The sequence below is a fragment of the Cyanistes caeruleus genome, chromosome 3, assembly GCF_971803275.1.
Source record: "Cyanistes caeruleus chromosome 3, bCyaCae1.hap1.1, whole genome shotgun sequence".
Lineage (NCBI taxonomy): Eukaryota > Metazoa > Chordata > Aves > Passeriformes > Paridae > Cyanistes > Cyanistes caeruleus.
Window position 1 is genome coordinate 92,088,889 of NC_141703.1, and position 18,005 is coordinate 92,106,893.

An 18,005-nucleotide genomic window follows, 5' to 3' on the forward strand; every position below is an offset into this window, starting at 1 on the left:
TAAGCAGTGGTTCAGGGAAGAATTTCTGTCCCTTGAAAGATACTGTTTTTACTGAGAGGTATTGCTTCATCTGAGCTGTTTGCAAGTTTTCCCACACTTGGGTTTGTTTTTCCCCATCCACATTGATTTAACCATGAGTTGGGAGGAAATGGAATCGGGGTGGCTCTGAGATGTGGAGATGCTGCTCCTGCCAAGTGGTGAAGCCCTCTGGCCATACAGCTGCAGGGCCACTGCACCTGAGCACAGAGCTGGAGGTTCCTCTGAACTGTCTGACAGAATGAGCTGCTGGAATCCCCTCCAGGAAAATGCCTTCTGTCTCTGAGAAGTTATCCAATTTCTGCACCTCTTGGTGGGCAGGTCCTCTGTTGTTCCACCCCTGCTCCTACTTCTCCCTTTCCCATGCATAGACTTGGACTTATTTCTTTGCTATCTGGCCCATATCAAAGACAGTGATCTTGATCTTGCATCTGCCAGCTCTCGTAGAGGCTGCTGGAAGCACCCTGTTTTCCTCTCTGGCACCAGGTGTTTGGCATTTGTGGCAAAGTATTGAACTAGGAACAAAAGTGGTGTGATGTAAGACTCAAACAGGTACAACATAATATTTCAAGGAGATAGTATTTAATATTTGGCAGCCATTTAAGCAGACAAAAGCATGATTCAATTCAGTGGCTGGATGATAAAGGAAATAGCATTTGTGTTTAAAACAACAAGAAAAATTCTTAATCTGATGTGGTAATTAATCATTGAACCCAAGAAGTAGGTGAGTTTCTGTGGCTTGAGGCAGGCAGCTGTATAGGATGATCTGAAAAGTCCCTTCCAGCATTAAAATGTATGAATATGACGTGGCCTGACAGAAATGGGGCATGAGAGCAACACAGGAAAGGGAGAGAAACTGGAAAATGTCAGGGTGAGAAGTTTAGAGGAGAGGAGCAGAAAGATGAGAAGAAAAGCTGAAACATAAAAAAGTTTATGTTGAAAGACTAGGCATGCACTAATTCTAAATGCTGAAACAGAGACATTCCTGACCTGTGGCCTGTAAGGCTGAGCTTGTGTCTCAGGGACTGACCTGGCTCTTCATTTTGAAGATCGGACATGTTAAAGATATATTTTCCTTATTTTCAGATCTGAACACAGTGAAACAAATGGAAGTGTTTTCAGAAGCTTGAATTCAGGCAGACAATAGTTTCAAAGGAAATTTTCTCAAATTTTTGCATACAAATTTCTCTTGCAGGTGAGACTTTCTGACACTGTCTTATGTCCTGATAGCACTACAAAACTTGAGAATTTTTCTTGTCTTGCTGCAGGCCTCAGTTTAAGTTTCATGAAAATGATGCTGGAGCTGTTTTCATGGACAAGAAAATGCATGACCCAACAGCCTGCTGCACTCTATTCTTCACAATAAAATTAATTCTCCGGTAATGATGGATGTACAGAATGCATCATTTCAGCAAGACTTTGGAGCTCTCTTCAGAATCATTGCTGTCAGAGTGATTATGCTCATCCATTAGCATTGTGTCGAGAACTCCATGCCAGAGCAGGCCATCCACTATGCATCAGGGCTCCTCAGGATGGGTTTGACCACCAGCTGTACAGAATTCCTGTCTGCAGCGATCTACATCCCTTGTAACTGCCAGGCAGTTGTTTTGGGGCCTGTAAAGGAGGAGGCTGGAAATAGGTCACGCCTGGTATGTTCTGTAGATTGAGTCTTGCAGGGCCTTTCTGTAGGGTAGTGTCAGATGGTGTCAGATCACCCTGCAGGCTTCAGGGCTTTGCTCCGTGTGTCCGATTGGAAGCTTGTGTGAGGATCTCTGCAATGGAGCTGTAAACTTTGACACACCCTGAGAGACAGGACAATTTAAAATGGTTAAATTAGGCATCTGCTCTGAGTGCCCTCAAGACAAGATTACTTCTCTGAGGGCAGAGGGAGTCTAGGGAAATTAACTTTTTATGCCTCTGTGACTGCTTCATTAAGTAATTTACCCAAATTCACTGAGGAATTTGGACTGTCCTCCTAGAACTTCCCAACCTTTGGTTCATCTCTCTGCTTCTGCGTTGGGAGGGATTGTTAACCACCGTAGTCACTTGTGAAGTCAATCCTAATTACTTTTGCTGAGAGCAGTAAATATTCACTGGCACCGGAAGGAAAGTTTTTGGGAGATACTACTAGGAGTAAGCAGATTGAACTACTGCCTTCCTATGGGGAAGTGACTTATTTCAGGACCTGTAGGGTTGAACTCTGGCTCTGCCTGAGTCATCAAGTGTTATGTGACATTGGTGAAGCAACCATTTACTGCCAAATATAAAGAGAATTTGAAGCTGTCCTCAGTGGGAGGTATGGGCTGCTTGTCTAAATTTGCATGCCTAATGCCTGTAGTCACATTTAAAAAACACAGGCTGTGCTTTTTAACTCTACCTTGTTCCCATGAGGAATGGCAGAACTGGGATCAGCTATTCCACTGCTGCTGAAGCCATGTGCCAGCCTTTCTTGTGGGGACAGGTCCCACAGTCTCCCACTGGGACTGCCTGGGCTGGGGGATGGCAGGCAGCTTGGCTCCCTGCCACACAGCAGCACTGGCTGAGCAGCCTGGCCTCCAGTGGTTTCAAAATGATCTGACACCCTCTGGCAAGAAGCAGCTGCAGAGTCCAGTTGTGAGGTGTTGGTAAGGAAGCCACTAATGGTATGTGATCTTTCAGGGGAAAGGCAGTGTGATGCTCTTGACACTTTGGATGACTTTTATTCTTGTATTTATATAAGACTGAAAGGGCAACTTTTGTTTTAAGCAAAAAAAGAAGCACTCTTTTTGTCTTGACCCTCTCAAGCCGGAAGGATCTTTCTACAAATGAATCTGTAGTTCTACAAGCACTTGCTGTGATAGCAACCAGTAATTAAGGAAACAAACCATCTGCATTACTAATTCTTTTATTCTGCTTGGTCATACTGATTAAAAAATAAAAAAAATAAAAAAAGCATCTTTAGGCTACTATTTTCCTCCTGTCCACCCTTCAGATTTAGTCTTTAAAAGGTGAAATTTTCTGAAAAGTCTGAGCACTAAATTTCTTGATCCAGTCAAACAAGTTGTTTTTTTTTTCTTTCAAAAGTGGTAACACAGTTCTCTACCCATGCAGCACAGAAGATGAACTTCACAACTTGTTTTTAGCTGGTGCAGGTCAGCATAGCTCTTCTGACAGTGGTGGTGATATGTCAGCTTACAGCAATTGAGAACCTGGCCCCTGACCTCTAAATTGCCCACACCAAGGGGATCAATTGTGAAACCAGATCAATTGCATAGTAGCAAGGTTACAAATTGGTGGAAATCAGCTCTTGTTCTTGTACAAGAGAGAGTTCTGTTACAGCTCAGTGACCACACTTAGTGAGAGGTACTGTGCATGCATGTTATCATCCGCAGTTATGGCCAAGCTGAGTGCTCTCCATGCAGTTAATTCTTCTACCTAATGAGGTCCTAACTTCAGAGGAAGCTTGGTCTTGTTGCAGTACATGTCTGGATGTTAGCCTTGGCTCTAAACTGGCTCTTTTTTTCAGCATCAAAAGCCAGTTTAATTTTTAGACTTGCAAAGTATTCGTAGGAACCATATATAAGTATTTTTCTCAAACTGCAGAATTTTTCCCTATAATAAGTGCTTCATAAGTTTGATTTCCCAGCTCTCTCCTATCCCTGCTTTTTCTCCCTTTCTTCTATGTCTCCCTGTATCTCAGGGACCAAAGGAGAATGGAACATAACTGCTTAATTGCAGTGGGAATTATGCATGCCCTTGCACATCAGAGCAGAAATGTGTGCATGTAGGAGCTGTAGAATGTATGGGAACGAAGAGAGGACAGAGAGATCACGGCTGTCTTTCCACGGTCCCTTAATCTTCCTCACCATGTTGTGAAACCCCTTTGGCTCTTCCTCGTTCCTCTCCATAACTCCTCTGCCAATGAGACAAAATTGCATTTTCTCTTCATGGCTGAGAAGCTTTGAGCAGGCTCTGCTGCATTGTGCAGCAGTGTATCTTGACTAAATGCGCTATAGCTCACAAAACATCATACGTTTTCGCTCACTGTTGCAGATATCCCAAATAAAGTCCCTATGTGCCTGGACTCTGCTGGCACAGCCATTGCAGAGTCCACTTAAAATTATTGTGTCAGTCATGATATGGTCTGGAGACTTGTGTGAGCTGTTTGCTTTTTTTGGTATTTTTCAGAAATGCCTTTTCCCTGATTTCAGCAACATTTGGGATCAAGTCACCAGTTTTGGTGTGGCTGATAGTGAAAGAAAGTCAAGTGAGAACAGTTCCATTTTGTGGCTGTTTGTAGCATGAGCTGACGAGCCTCACTTCAGTCCTAGAGGGCAGCCATCCACATCATACAGATGGTTGTCGCAGTTGGCATTGAGTGAAGTGCGTGGATCGCTCTTTGCATTTAGCCACCTCAAATGCAGAAAATATCCCACTCCTATTTGTGGACAGAGTCCATGTTTTCAGTGTCTCTTGGCTCTCCATGAAAAGCAGATGGCACTTGAGGCTTTCACAGTGTCAGTCCCCGAGTATCTGAAAATCTGAGCTGCCACAGGTAGGCAGAGGTGACCTGAGTACCCAGGGCAGCTCAGCATGGCATGTCTGAACATATCTCCTGCACATCCAGGACCAGTGTGGAGGCTCTCTCCTTTAGCCAGCCTTGGTGTCCACATTGTGATGTCTTCAGCCCATTCCCCTCAAAGACAGGGAAAGCAGGGATAGCCAGGCTGCCTCAGCTCATGCTGTTTTCCTTCCAGCTTGGTTCACAAACGAATCCCACATCCATAGTGTGGAAACACAGATATGTTCCTGAACCTGCTATCCAAACATTTCTGTCTCTGTCTGGGCCTTACAGTCTGTGCTCATCAAAGTGTTTTGCTCTGGGTCCTGTTCCCTTTAAACAGGGTTTAAGTGTTTTGCATTGGAGGGGAGTGATATGGTACCTGTGGGGCTGGGCTCATGCTGCTCTGTCCATTCCTGAACTGCGTAGTGACAAAATCTGGTCAGTCAGGCTCTTCCTGCCAGTCCTGCACCTACCAAGAGTACTGATAAATGGCATTAAAAGGCTGTGGTGTGGATTTGCGGTGTCCATGCTCTGACTGTTTACCTGAATTTTTCCTCAAGTTCTCAGAAGGTAGGAAAGTTGGGAGCCAGACCTGCTGTTTCATTATCTTCTTCCAGCAGGGGGAGATGGGTCTAGAGAGTTATTTCTTCTGGGAACACATAAAAAAATAACATTATTTATTTTACTCATGAGATGCTCTCCTAGGATTTGTGTTATTCCTGCTTGTTTGGCCTTTTCACACCTATGCAACCCCTTCCTTTTGCTTCTGTAGACTTCTAAAAGCAAATAAGGCCTATTAGCTTTAGGGGTTTTTTTTGTTTTAGTTTTCACAAGGTTCACAAGACTCTCAAGGGAATTTCTTTCTCATCTCTGTGTTTATTATTATTATTATTATTATTATTATTATTATTATTATTAAATAGTTATGCCACAGTAGTTCTAATGAGGATTGTATAAATGTGTAAGAAGATGAAATCATCCCGTGTACTGCTACATCAGCAGAGAGGGGCCTCGGAGTCCTCTGTGATGCACCTCTCCTGGTAGGGAGGCATGGCCACATGCAGTCCCACCTGGAATCAGGATCTTACTGGAGCCTCCAGACAGGATTCCTTTCTTCTCCCTCTCTGAAACCCCCTCTGTCGTTCTCTGTGTAAAACATATTGGTGCCACTTTCTATGAACTATATTTAACTAAGCATTAAATTTAGATTTAACTGGATAGTTATTGCCTCCTAAGTAAATACTCTGAGATAAGGAAATATTTAGTGAGCTCTAGCAGTTGGGTGGCAGATGCTTCTTGCATTGCATAATAGTTAATCTTCGACAAATATGTTTTCCTTACTCCACAGGCATTTAATTAACATACAATAGCTCTTATTAAATGTAGATGAAACATATTTGGGAGACCCTTGTAGAAAGGATCCATGCAACACTGGCTTGCGAGAGGGGTGCTTTTCTTTCATTGGTAACTTCATATGGGACTGGGTCTTTTAGCTGTACTCTAGGTCTGTCTGGGGAGTGCAGAGGTTTCCCCTTGGTGATGCCCCTCTCCTGGCATGCCAGCAGCCTGATGCATCTCTGTGCCTTGCACTCTCCATCCTAGAGCGGTGGTTACTAGTCAGCAATCGGGTGTCAGCAGCGTGGTCTTCTCCAGAGCAGTATCCTTGTGGAGTAGTATCTCTCTCTGCAGTAGCTTGGGTACATCCAGCACGTGGATTAACCCCTTTAGCTCCTCACTCCTCTCCCCCTCTGGTGCTATCCGTGCCAAGTCTACTGCAGAGGAAACGTCTGACTCGCCTCACTCCTTGGCTTGAATACAAAGCAGTCATATCTTCTTGCTGCTGCATTCGTGGCACTGGAGCGGCAGTGTCATGACCTTAGTCCCTAATTTGTGGGCTTTTAACACTTGCAGGGATTGTTTAAGTACTCAGACAGTGCGGTCTTTCCATACCAAGGCTGCAGGGGCCAGTTTCTAAGAGTTCAGAAAGCAACTGGATGTATTCCTGGAAGAAGAAAATCATTCAAGTACCATTAACTACAAAGGCAGTGCCACTGGCTGGGGACATGCCTTCGCCATAAATCACTAGAAATAGATAAGTGCCCTGGGGCAGTACCACTGCATGCTTGCCTTGTGCTTGAGAGCTTCACCAGGCACTGGCTTTAGGCTGCTTGGAGACAAGAGGAAGGGTTAGAGGGCCCTTTGATCTGGTCCCACATGGCCATTTCTATGACAGTGACAGTCCTTATGTCTGTGTAGTTTGAGCGCAGTGCATCCCACAAGGCTGCAGGAGCAGAGGTGAAGCAGGCTACGTACAAGACCTGTTTTTCCTTTACTGCACACAGGACAGCAATTCTCGGCCGAGTAACCCCACGGCTTTTCTTGCACCTGATTCTCTGGACCCCTCTTAAACCTCCCCTTCCCTCTTTGCTTCCCAGTGCCAGCCCCGCCGTGCTGTGGCCGCAGAAGGGTTACATTAGCGAAGCATCCCTAGGAGCAGTTCTGATCCCTCCCGCAGGCAGACATCGGGCTGGTGGAATGGCAGGCAGGCATCAGCAATAAAACACACGGCTTATTCCCTTCCATTAATTTAATCTCCCTTCTCTTTGCGGCGGCGGTGGGCTGCGGGAGCGTTCCCGGTGGGCAGCGCTGCTGCCGGCGGGCGCGGGGCTCAGCTGCGGGCTCTGGCAGCACAGGCCGAGCATTCACACCGCGGGCAGCTCAATGCCGGCATTGTCTCCGCTCCGTCGCTCTAGGCTGGGAAAGGAGGTGGGGGGCGGGAAGGGCTGAGCGGAGAGAGGTGGGAGGGAGGGATGTACAACTGGTTATCTGGCGAGAGGAAAGTCTGAGAGGGGAAGAAGCGAGGTTTGAGGCTGCAGAGGCAGTTGCCAAGGATGCTGCTCTGTAAATCAGCTAGCGTGCGGCTTCAGGCCGCTAAGCCAAGTTGTTTGCACTTTTGGCCACAGACCCTCTTTCCTCACTATTTCATCTTCAGAATATTGGCCGTACCTTCCTCCGTCCTCTGTGCCCTACTCCCCGTGCCTCCCGCCCGCTCAGCAGCTCCCGGCTGCTCCTGCCTTCTCTCCGCTTCCCGCTCCCGTTCCCCGCTCCCCTTCTCCTCCTTTCCCCAGCCCCCTCTTCCTCTCCCATCCCCTTCCCTCTCTGCCTCTCCCTCCTCCCCTCTCCTTCAGGGCTTCTCCCCTCTGCCTTGCAGCCCTCCTGCCTTTCCAAGCCCCCTCTCGCTGCTGCAGTGCCCCGTCCCCGTCCCCGGCCGCCGTTCCGTGTCCCCCCGGGCAGCCCCGGTCCCCGGCGCGGGGTCCCCGGGCGGCTGCGCCCTCCGGGAGGGATGGGGAGGGATGGGGAGGGATGGGGAGGGATGGGGAGCACGGCCCGCGGCTCCTCCGCGCCCGCCGCCGCCGCTGTGGTGCCGAGCTGCCGTCTCACGAGTAAGGCTCCCTCCTCCCTCTCTCCCTCTCTCCTCCTCCTCCTCCTCCTCCCTCCCTCGCTCCGCCTGGGAAAGTGGGTTAGGAGGGAGCGCGGGGCTGGAGGCTGCACAGCCACAGGACTATCCCCTCCCGCATCCCGGCGACACAGGATTCCTCTTGTTCCTTTTCCCTTTTTTTTTTTTTTTTTTTCCCACCTCTCTTCATCACTCTAAACGGGTCGATTTAATTGTTATTATTTCGTAGTTATTTGCTACCTGACTTTTACATCTTGCTTCTTTTTTTTTCTTTTTTATTTGAAAGCTCTGCTAAGACTTTTTTTTTTTTTTTTTGAAAGCCTTAAAGGAAAAAAATAAAGGCAAGGAAGGGAAAGAAGCCAGCAAGAGACTGAAAAGAGCAAGAGAAAGTGGCAGCTGAGAAGGACTGTGAAATCACCTCCCCTTTCTCAGGCTGTCGATCAGAGCGAGAGTTGTACATTATTATTATTATTGTTTTTCTTTCTACGTCTGTCTGTCCACATACACAGGCAGAGAAAGAGACAAGTACTGACAGTGAAACTCGACGAGACCAGCCATGGTAGCAAGGGCTCAGCCTGATCGGAAACAATTACCGCTGGTCCTACTGAGATTGCTTTGCCTTCTCCCTACAGGGCTGCCAGTCCGCAGCGTGGATTTTACCCGAGGTACCGATAACATCACCGTGAGGCAAGGGGACACAGCCATCCTCAGGTAGGGCATTTTGCCAACTTTTCCTCCTCTGTGTGTGCATCTATATTGCCATATATGCAACGTGTTCGTGTGACGTGATACAGATTCGTGTGTATATGTCTCTGTGAGAGTGTGTGTTATTTTACCTCTCAAACTGCAGTAGCAGCAGCTGCTACAAACAGGCTCTGCGTTTGTGTTTGTGCTTTAATGTGAAAAAATTGCAAAGCTTTTGAGCACTTCTTGCCACACTATCCTCTGTGTAGTGCTCTGGATCGAAAGAATTTCAGTGGGGAAAGATCTGTTTGTGTTAGCGAGCTCTTGTGAGCGTACACTTTCCACCAGCCCTGCAGTATCAATAGAGGCATCGAAAAGGGATCCAGCTGTGCTTGCCAGATGTTCCATTGATCTTCCCATGCTTCTTTTTGTACATATGCAAAAACTTTACCCCTGGTGCTGCCAGAACTCTCAGGCAAGTTCTTTTGGGAAACTCTTGTAATTTTATTTATTTATTTTTCTGCCCTGTCAGGAGGGAAGATGGATACAATAGTTGAAAAGGCTGGTGAAAAAATGGTGTAGCAGCTCTGACATTTATGAAGATTATATCTTGGTGTGTTGTCTGTTTTGCAGGGCTAAATAAATGGGTGTATGCTGTGCCTGTGTCCCTGGTTGTGATGAGGATGTCTGCACATGAAACCTTGCTTACTGGCAGTATTGGGGGTTACATTTCTGGTTTCATTGTGCAGCTTTTCCAAAGGTACTTCTGACAGTACTTGGGCTTTCAGTTAGGAGCGTCCCAAATAGCTAAACTGCAGTGGTCTTTTTCCTGTAGGTTTCTTTTTTTCAAATTCCACCTCACTCAACTTACCTGCAGTAACTCCCCTACTGAAGGAAAATTCTGCATGTGTGAGTGTGAACACTGTGTGTTATGGCTGTAAAACTACTGGGTGTCATTTAAAATAAGTCTGTGATCTGTATCAGGAGCTGATAGTGCACAAACCCTGAAGCATCAAGGGAGCAATACCCTAGTAAAGCTAACAGCAGCAGCAAAGTTTTCTTTCCCTTTCTGTGAAATAAATCCTGCTGGATGTCACCAAACGCTCTGCTACGCCATCCCCTGTGTCCTGCATCCCTCCCATTTAATGATAGAGGGAAGAAGGATGCTGGAAGAGGGATGTGTGTGTGTGTGTGTGCGCGCGTACGCATATCGCTTCGGTCGCCTCCCATGTCCTCGGTTGTTTTGATCCTGGAATATCCATTCAGCAGCTTCCATTCCCCAGCTCTCCAGACTTGTTAACTTGAATGTAAGATTTATCCACACAGAGTAATAGGATTTACAGAGTAATTCATCTGCCTTGCATATGCAGTGGAAGCGGTTTAGATTTGACATGGTAAACACCTAACAAGGGGTGTTGCCTCTGACTCCAGCTTTTCTACTCTCTCTTCTACTCACTACCAATTCATATATCCCATTAACCCTTTTCTAGCAGGACTCCTAGCTGGCTTATCTCATTTTTAAAGGCAAATCGCTTCCATCAATCATTTATTTTGGAGGGGCTTCTCAGACAGATGTTTGCCAGCATATGTTTGGTACATGCAGCAGCAGACAAGTCATTAAGCTCACTTGCCCAGACAGGGGTCACTAGATTTCTATTTCCCACTTAACCCTGGAGCTTTTCAGTTTATCTGGATGCTGTGTGCTAAAGCTGCATTTGCAGCCGAGAGGGCTAAGCGGATGGTGGAGATGGTGCCTGCAAGTGCAGCGTGTAAAGCGTTCCCTCATCAGCAAGCTCCACGGGGCTGCCTGGGAGAGTGGTTTCAGTGATTGCGTGTGGCTTGCCAGTGTTATGTCAGGCACTAAAATAAAACACCTGAGTGAAGTGATCCAGCTGTGTCAGCCAGATGTGTGCCAAGTGACACAGTCTGCAGGAGCAGCACACCACCCGGCCATGTAAATGCTTGCCCCGGGCAATACTGTGTTCCTGGCAGGCTGCATTTCTGTCAGAAGTGACTGTGGCCACTGCACAGGCTGTACCTTTTTCCTTCAGCTGCCTTCAGAAGCTCTTTGAGCAGGTCTGGCCAGCTGTATGCTTTTCACGTTTCCTAGGAAGGGCAGCTGTCTCCTCTCCCTTTCCCTGGGACCAGACCCAGGTTTCTGGGATATTTCAGTTCCTGCTTCAGACAAGAAGCAGAAACCAGGCTATACTGGGAGACAGACTGCCACATGAAGCTGGAAGGTGTGAGATTTCCCTGTGTCCCATGGGCTTTAGGTCCTGCAGGATAGCATTTCATTTCCTCAGTTATAAAGCAAAGGTTTGTTTGCTAGCTTTCCCCTCGCTGTTTTGTCGACCCTCCAAAACATAACTCACTTTAAGATAGCCTTATTTTGAAAAACTCCCAGTGCCTCACTCCTTTCCTGTCCATAGATCCACTATGACATCAGAAGGAAAAGAGCTAGATGGGAAAAAAAACCCAAACAACTCCATTACATGATCTATACTAATTATGTTCAAAGCAGAACTTTATGTCCACAGAGAGATAAGTAAGAGTTTTCTACACATGGATCATATCACCTATCTTTGCTAAACATCTGCTTCAGAAGGGTTGTGCAGCATCAGTTTACCAGTGCCCAGTAGTTCCTGTAGCTTGAAGGGAAATGAAAATGTAGGAGGGAGAAAAAATTATATGCAGTTGGAGAAAAATAAAAGCAGTATACATAGTGATAAGATAACTGAAAACATGTTGTTCCTGTAAATTGTGATGCAGATCAGCAGGGACAGGATTTTCAAAATGAGTCTTTCTCTTTGGGGCCTTCTACATTTGTATATAGGGTTACACTTGTAGGTGGAAGAATGGGTGGGTGGATTGATCTACAAAGTGAAGAAAAATAGTTTATTAAAAGCCCTAATGTTCCTAAAGGAAGCCAGTCCTCTGAAGCTTCATCTGCAGCTTGTTACTCAGAATAGAATTATTCTGAAAAGTTTGGAGATTATTTTCTAAAGCTATAGCATTTAAAATATTCCCTCAGTATGGGACTATTAAAAAATGTTCCTAACTCTAAACTGGCTCATCTCCTAAATGATCTGGCAAGAGATTTGATTCATTGCTCGGCCTTGCTGAAGGTTGATGACTCCTAGCAAGTATCTGGCATGGGAAAGTTAGGGAATTGCAAAGAGAATAAAAATAGCTCATGGTAGACTCTCCGCAGGGAAGAGGGTAATGGTCTGCTCCTTAGAGCAAGGCAGAAAAGAGAGGAGGGGTCTGAGAGCTACAACAGGTGAAAAGGGCTGAGCAGAGTTGCTGGTGTTTGTCCAGCTGCAACCAAAGAAAGAGAGTAGGATGTTTCAAAGATGACACTGTGTATTGGTGAGCCTGTCAGGCTTAACTTAAAATTAACTTAAAATGAAACTTAAGGTTTCAATTTTTTCACTGTGTCTTCATCAAGTGAAGAAGGACACTGATCCTTATTTTGAGTATTGAGAGGGAACTTTGGCTACAGTTCCTGCTGATGTCTTGCTTTCAGGATTATAATCATGAGGTTGTCAGGTTTTGTATGCATGGTGTTAGGAAAAGAAGAAAAAAATATACAAACAAGAAATGCAAAACATATCCCCCAAACTAATTAGAATAGGAAAACAATCCCCAACCCCAAATCTTCTTGCTGTTTACCTGCCTTCAGCATCCTTTCCTACCTCATTTGCTCTCCACATGCTAGGTGAACAAAGTCAGTACAAAACACCCAGTGCTCTGTAACACACTTTGAGCCTGGGGAGGGGATGAGGAATACAAGGATGCTAAATTGGCTAAACTGGGGCTTGTGCAGTAGTGAAGGGGAGCTGCTGCAAGCTGAAGGAAGTGAGCTGTGGTTCTCTGTTGTGTTTGTCCCTCTGGATGGTCTAAAAGCAAAAATGGCAGTAGGGAGTCCATGCTATGGGATCAGGTCCCCGTACAGCACGCTGGGGAAAGATCAGCTGCCTCAGGAACCACCACAGCAGCTCACCTCAAAGTGGCTTCAAACAACTCATCTGTGGGTGTCAGCAGGACTTGCAAAGTCCTGGCACAAGTGCAGATTCAGCCTTTAAAAACTCCTGAAATGGAACTCATCACCAGCTGGAACCAAAATGGGTCACATCTCCATTCCAATCTGTTCCGTTATACCAGCACAAATCCACTAAAGCCCAAGGGCAGAGCCAGAAATATTCCATTTGTCTTTGGGGCACATTCCCAGGGACTGGTAATAAAGAGGTACAAGTGACTCATACAGGGCATAAGCTTCTGAGCACTGCTCAGATGATGTTCAGCCTTTGGAGAACTGGGATCTCGCCAAGGCCTGAATTTGACTCATTGCTCCTGAGTTTTTCCAAGCATCAACTTTTCATGAAGAATTAAAACAATCTGATGCTGACATACAAATGAAAACCAACATTTGACTGAGTGTGCATTTTTCATTTTTACCAGGTATTTTAAAATAATGTGAAGTTTCAGGCTGATAGCACATTTAGGAACATCCATCCTAATGGGTACTTAGTTTCTTCAAGTTGCATGTGTCAAAGGATGGGCTGGAATCAAATTACCAGCAGTAATGACAGTGCTGCTGGCATAATCCTGCAATATAAGCAATTTATGCAAACTGTGTTCTTGGCCTCCCAGTATTTTGCTGGTATGTTACAAGTGGAGCTGTGCTAGAGGACAAAGGCACCTCAGGCAAAATAGCAACACAACATCACAACAAAGTTTATGCCCTACACCGTCATTTTAAAAGAAAAGTAAACGCTTTTCAGATTTTACTTATAATTAGCATACGATTTATAACAGGGAGCACTGAGCTGAGCCCTTTGCTAGAAATGAGAATAGGCATGTTCAAACATATAATGCCACATAATAATACAGTCTTGGCAGTAAAATTGTAACCTTGATTATTAGTGGTATTGTTGTGGCACGTAGAGGCCACCACTAAGTTGAGGCACCCTTTGTGTTAAGTGGCACGTGAGCAGAGAGTGAGAGCTCCCCTCCTCTGCAGGGCGGGCAGGCTATTAGCTGGGATGGAGCCAGGCTGGGGGTGGGCAGGAGGTGAGGGGACTCGCCCAGGGTTGCTGGCAGGGCTCAGGCACACCCAGCCTAGTGACCTATCCATTAGCCTGGGTTGCCTTTTGGCTCAGCCACACAACAACCCAGCAAATGTGACAAATGAGGATTCCCTGGTACGTCCTCATCCACACTGGTGTCGACTGAAAGTCCCAAGTGCTTTCCTCTCTCTCCGGTCTGTGCAAAGCCTTCATTATCAATTCTAGTGTCCATGTGTCGAGACAGGGTAAGTCAGAATCTGTGCTGATTCTTTCTTTCAAAGGAAAAATAAAAATGCATAAATGTAGTAACAGATGATGTGGCAAAACTTCCAGCTCTGGCAGCACATGGTGCTATTTATATGAATGCAGACATGCATCCGTACATATGTGAGTGTGTGTGCATACATATGATAAAGAAAGTTGCAATATGTGCATGGTCGAAGGTTGGCAATCATCATGTCTGCTTATACACATGCATTATTTTTATATGGTGTGCCCAGAGGTAAGGGGGCCCTTTGTGAGAAAGTGCTTCCTGCAAGGTGCGGCTAACCCATCACAAAGAAAAGTGGAATGGAAATTAGAAAAGGAAAGACTTTCTTTGGTGAAATGATGCATGTTTGATAACACTGTATGTATATTTTTTCATTCAGAAAGATGGAGAGACAATATTGAACTGTATGGCTTTAACCTCCTCCCCTGAGTCTGCACACACACTTCAGTTTGCAACTAAGTACCATATGTTTTCCTACTCAGTTGGCATTATAATTTATATAGTACTATGTGCTACCTGAAGTGTCTCGGAGTCGGTGCCTCTTCCACTCCCCTCCCCAGCAGGTCATGAGGAAAGACCTATTCTTAAAAAAGCTCATACTTACTGGAATTTGCCATCTCATAACTGCAAGTTTTCAAAATATATGTTACACATACCTACCCTTTATATCCAGACCCACAGGCATCTGATTCTGACAGATCTACGGGGCCACAGCTTGCTGCTGATGCAGCGGCAGGGCTTCAACAGGCTCACTGTGAGGCTGAATATAGCCATTTTCATTGAAGTCACCTAGTTTTGTTGTCCATCAAAATTCACTCTGGTTTGTGTGAACTTGTGCTCTGCTGGAGTAAGTGCAATGGAGGGCACGGAGGTGAAGTCAGGAATTTACTGAGTTTTCTTTTACTGTTCTCTTGCTGAAGAAAAAACGAATGTGATTTTTAGCTGAATCTGACACCAAAGCATTTGCTTCAGGCTTTGAGCACATCTAACGTGCCTGGTTTTATGGTAAGTAATGGGAACTAATAATGATGAGTTTCACCTCTGCCTAGAAAACAGCTATTTCAAAATAATCTGAACTGCCAGTCTCCTCTGTGCTAATATATTTCTGCAGAGTTTTATTAGGAGCAACTTGGTTGTGTGGAGGAGGCCGGCTATGATCCTGGAGTTCTCCCACTGTGTTCAGCCCTGTGCAAAGAGAGGAGAAATAGCACAGCTGCAGCTCTATTGATTTCATTGGGGTTGGGCTTCCTTGGTCCCAGATAACTCGATGGAAATGAGCCCGCTCACACTGGGCTGGCATTCAGCAGATACTTTGCAATAGCACATCTGTACGAAGTTTGGGAAGTGTGTGCTTGTGTGTGCCTGTGTGCAAGGGTGTGTTTCCCTATATTTGCCTCCATTTAAAAGTGAAAAGTGTTTTCTTGTGTGTGGTTGGACAAATGTTCATATACTTTGTAAAGTTGCCACGCTTGCAACTGGGAAGCAGCAGTGCCAGATGGATGGGATAAGGGTCTGCTTATTTGGAGGTCTCTGTGGCTTTTTCCAACTCCTGGACCACAGTAATCCTCACTAATGCTGGAAGTGTCCTTCTGTTTCACTTGCTACAGATGTTAGGGAAAAAAAAAGCAGCAAGTATATAGTGTATATATAGCAGAACATACCATCTTCCTCTTCTGAGGCTCAGTGATTAACACCCTTGTAGATCTGGCCAACACTGTCCCTTTTCAGTAGCAACTTGAACCACTCTCACCAATTTTCATTTCCGTATCAGAGGGAAGTAGTGAAAACTTCAAAAGAGCAGGGAGGCTTCTCTCCTGCACACACCCCTCTGCTCTCCTGTAAGAGCCCAGACACGTCTGAATGGCTTCTCACCACAGGTGCTCTCCTTAGATGGGTTCCTAGAAGTGTACCAGATTTATGAAGGAAAGGGAAATGCCAAGAGGGCTCCAGCTCCCCCCGTGCCAGCCTCTGTGCTGTGCGCTTGCAAAACAAAAGGGGAACGACCACACCACTGTGCAGCTGCCACTCATGGTGCCACTGCATCCTCTCCTCTCAGGGCCAGCAGGATGACCATGTTGGAGATGCACCACTGTCACTGTCCCTAACATGGTATGCCTTAGAGTATGAGTGAGAACAGCACCCTACCAGGTGTGATGGTGGTGATGCTTTTCCAGTACAGGAAACCAGGAAACCACAGATACTTTAACCAGGAACACAATAGTGTCTGTATGGCAGCTACCTCAGTGCTCTGCTTCCTCCCTCCTTCCCAAGCTGGTTGTCCACCCTCACAGGAGACCATGATTTGGAGCTGCACATCAAATCACCTTTCATGCCTTCCTCTGCAAACAAAACCCGTGTTGAAATCCATTGGCAGGCAGCATCCATGACTTTGAATAGTAAATACAAATCTCTCCTTTTGCCTCTCTGTCTCTCTCTCTCTCTGTTATTAAGCTGACAGGCACTTAGCCAATTATCCAGTCGTCGTCTCAGCTGTATTTATGAAGGAGGAAGAGACAACGCACACAGCTCTTGTCTTCAGGGCTTCAGCTGAGTCTCCCTTGTGTGCTGTAGCATTTCCCCTGCTCAGAATACACAGGAAAAGAAACCACTGAAGGGGTTTAGTTGAGAAGAGGGATGGGGGAGTAGAGGTGGAGAAAGAGGTCTGCTCCCCCAGACCAGGGGCACACCAGAGCTGTCATTGTTTGGCACTGCTTTTGTGTTTCAATTTGGCAGAGCGCACATGCCTTTGTTGCATAAGGTTGCGATGGATGGGGAATGCGGTGGCTGTGGGTACTTGCAAAGTCCTTTTGCAAGGATCAAAAGTAAGGAACTATGTGGTGGCAGATTGTGAATCTGTGCCTTAAAGTGAGGGAATCACATGTACTTGGGGACATGGTGTGAATCTGTGACTTGGATCCAGGAGCCACCTCTAATCCCCGATGCGGTACTGCGCCTAGAACATACAGCCTGCGCTGGCTCAAGTGTTTACTCCAAACAGCAAAATTTAGGCAAATAGCACTGAAGTGTTCTGTGAATATTTTCATGAATGTTAAAAATGAATTCACTTTGGCTGCAGCTGTGCTTCCTTTGTGTGTGTGCATGTGCATCTTCTTTTCTCTCTCCCTTGTGAATAATCTGAGTGGATGAGTTTTCCTTGCCCTGGCGTTCACGGACAGAACATTTTTAAAAGGTCCATAGATGAGCAAAACAAGGCTCTAGCAGCAACTTCTGCAGCTGGAAGCCCTGTCTGTACAGATTTGCAGCCATGTACCCCTTCCTCACCTTAAATCCAGACACTAATTTTGTGTGTATGCTTGTGGTGCTCTTGATATATGTTAATGTTGGATGCTGCTTGGGGAGCACCGGACATGGTTCTTGCAACCCTTCATAGGAGCCCAGGCATAAAAGCAGTTGAATAAGTGAGATGTAGAGCTGATCACAGCTTGAGCCACAATAATTTATGTGCATGTGACAAGAGAAAATTACCTTTAAACTCTGCACCCAACCAATCAATCTTGCAGCAGCCTGGTTTTGCTCAAAAAGGTGCCTCAGGCCAAGCCTATCAAGCTCAGAAAAAGAAAGGTTAAAATGTTCCAACATCATTATCTCTTTCTCTTCCTTTAGAGGAGAGGAACCACAGTGACAAAGCCTAGCTGACTCCTTCACACCAGTTCCTTTGTAGTGATTCTCCAGTCCAGATTCCTGGCTGGAGTCAGCAGGAATTTGTCCATGGTCAGGCCCAATGCTCATCTGGTCAGAGAATACAAAGGAAAGCATGTGACAGAGAGGACCAGGCACAAATAAGCATGTTGGAATTGGAAAATGCTCAAGAGGGGATGAAAACATTACTGTTTTGCAGTGTGATTACATCACACTGCAAGGTAGCAATTATTGAGTGTTGCAGATAGCACAGGTATGCTAGGAAACCCCCATCTGTTCCAGGGT

General features: G+C 45.9%; 1 protein-coding gene across 4 annotated transcripts in view; it reads left to right on the top strand.

Moving 5' to 3' along the window:
• The window catches only part of LSAMP (limbic system associated membrane protein), a 977,049-nt gene that overhangs the window by 673,275 nt on the left and 285,769 nt on the right, over positions 1–18,005 (top strand). For 2 of the 4 annotated variants that reach the window (XM_023941306.2, XM_086882857.1), the window contains exon 2: positions 8,669–8,747. In XM_023941306.2, coding sequence (XP_023797074.1) covers positions 8,669–8,747 — 79 coding nt within the window. Of the gene's footprint in view, positions 1–8,080; positions 8,748–18,005 lie in introns of those variants that run through there. The other 2 variants (XM_023941315.2, XM_023941303.2) reach the window with 2 other exon arrangements.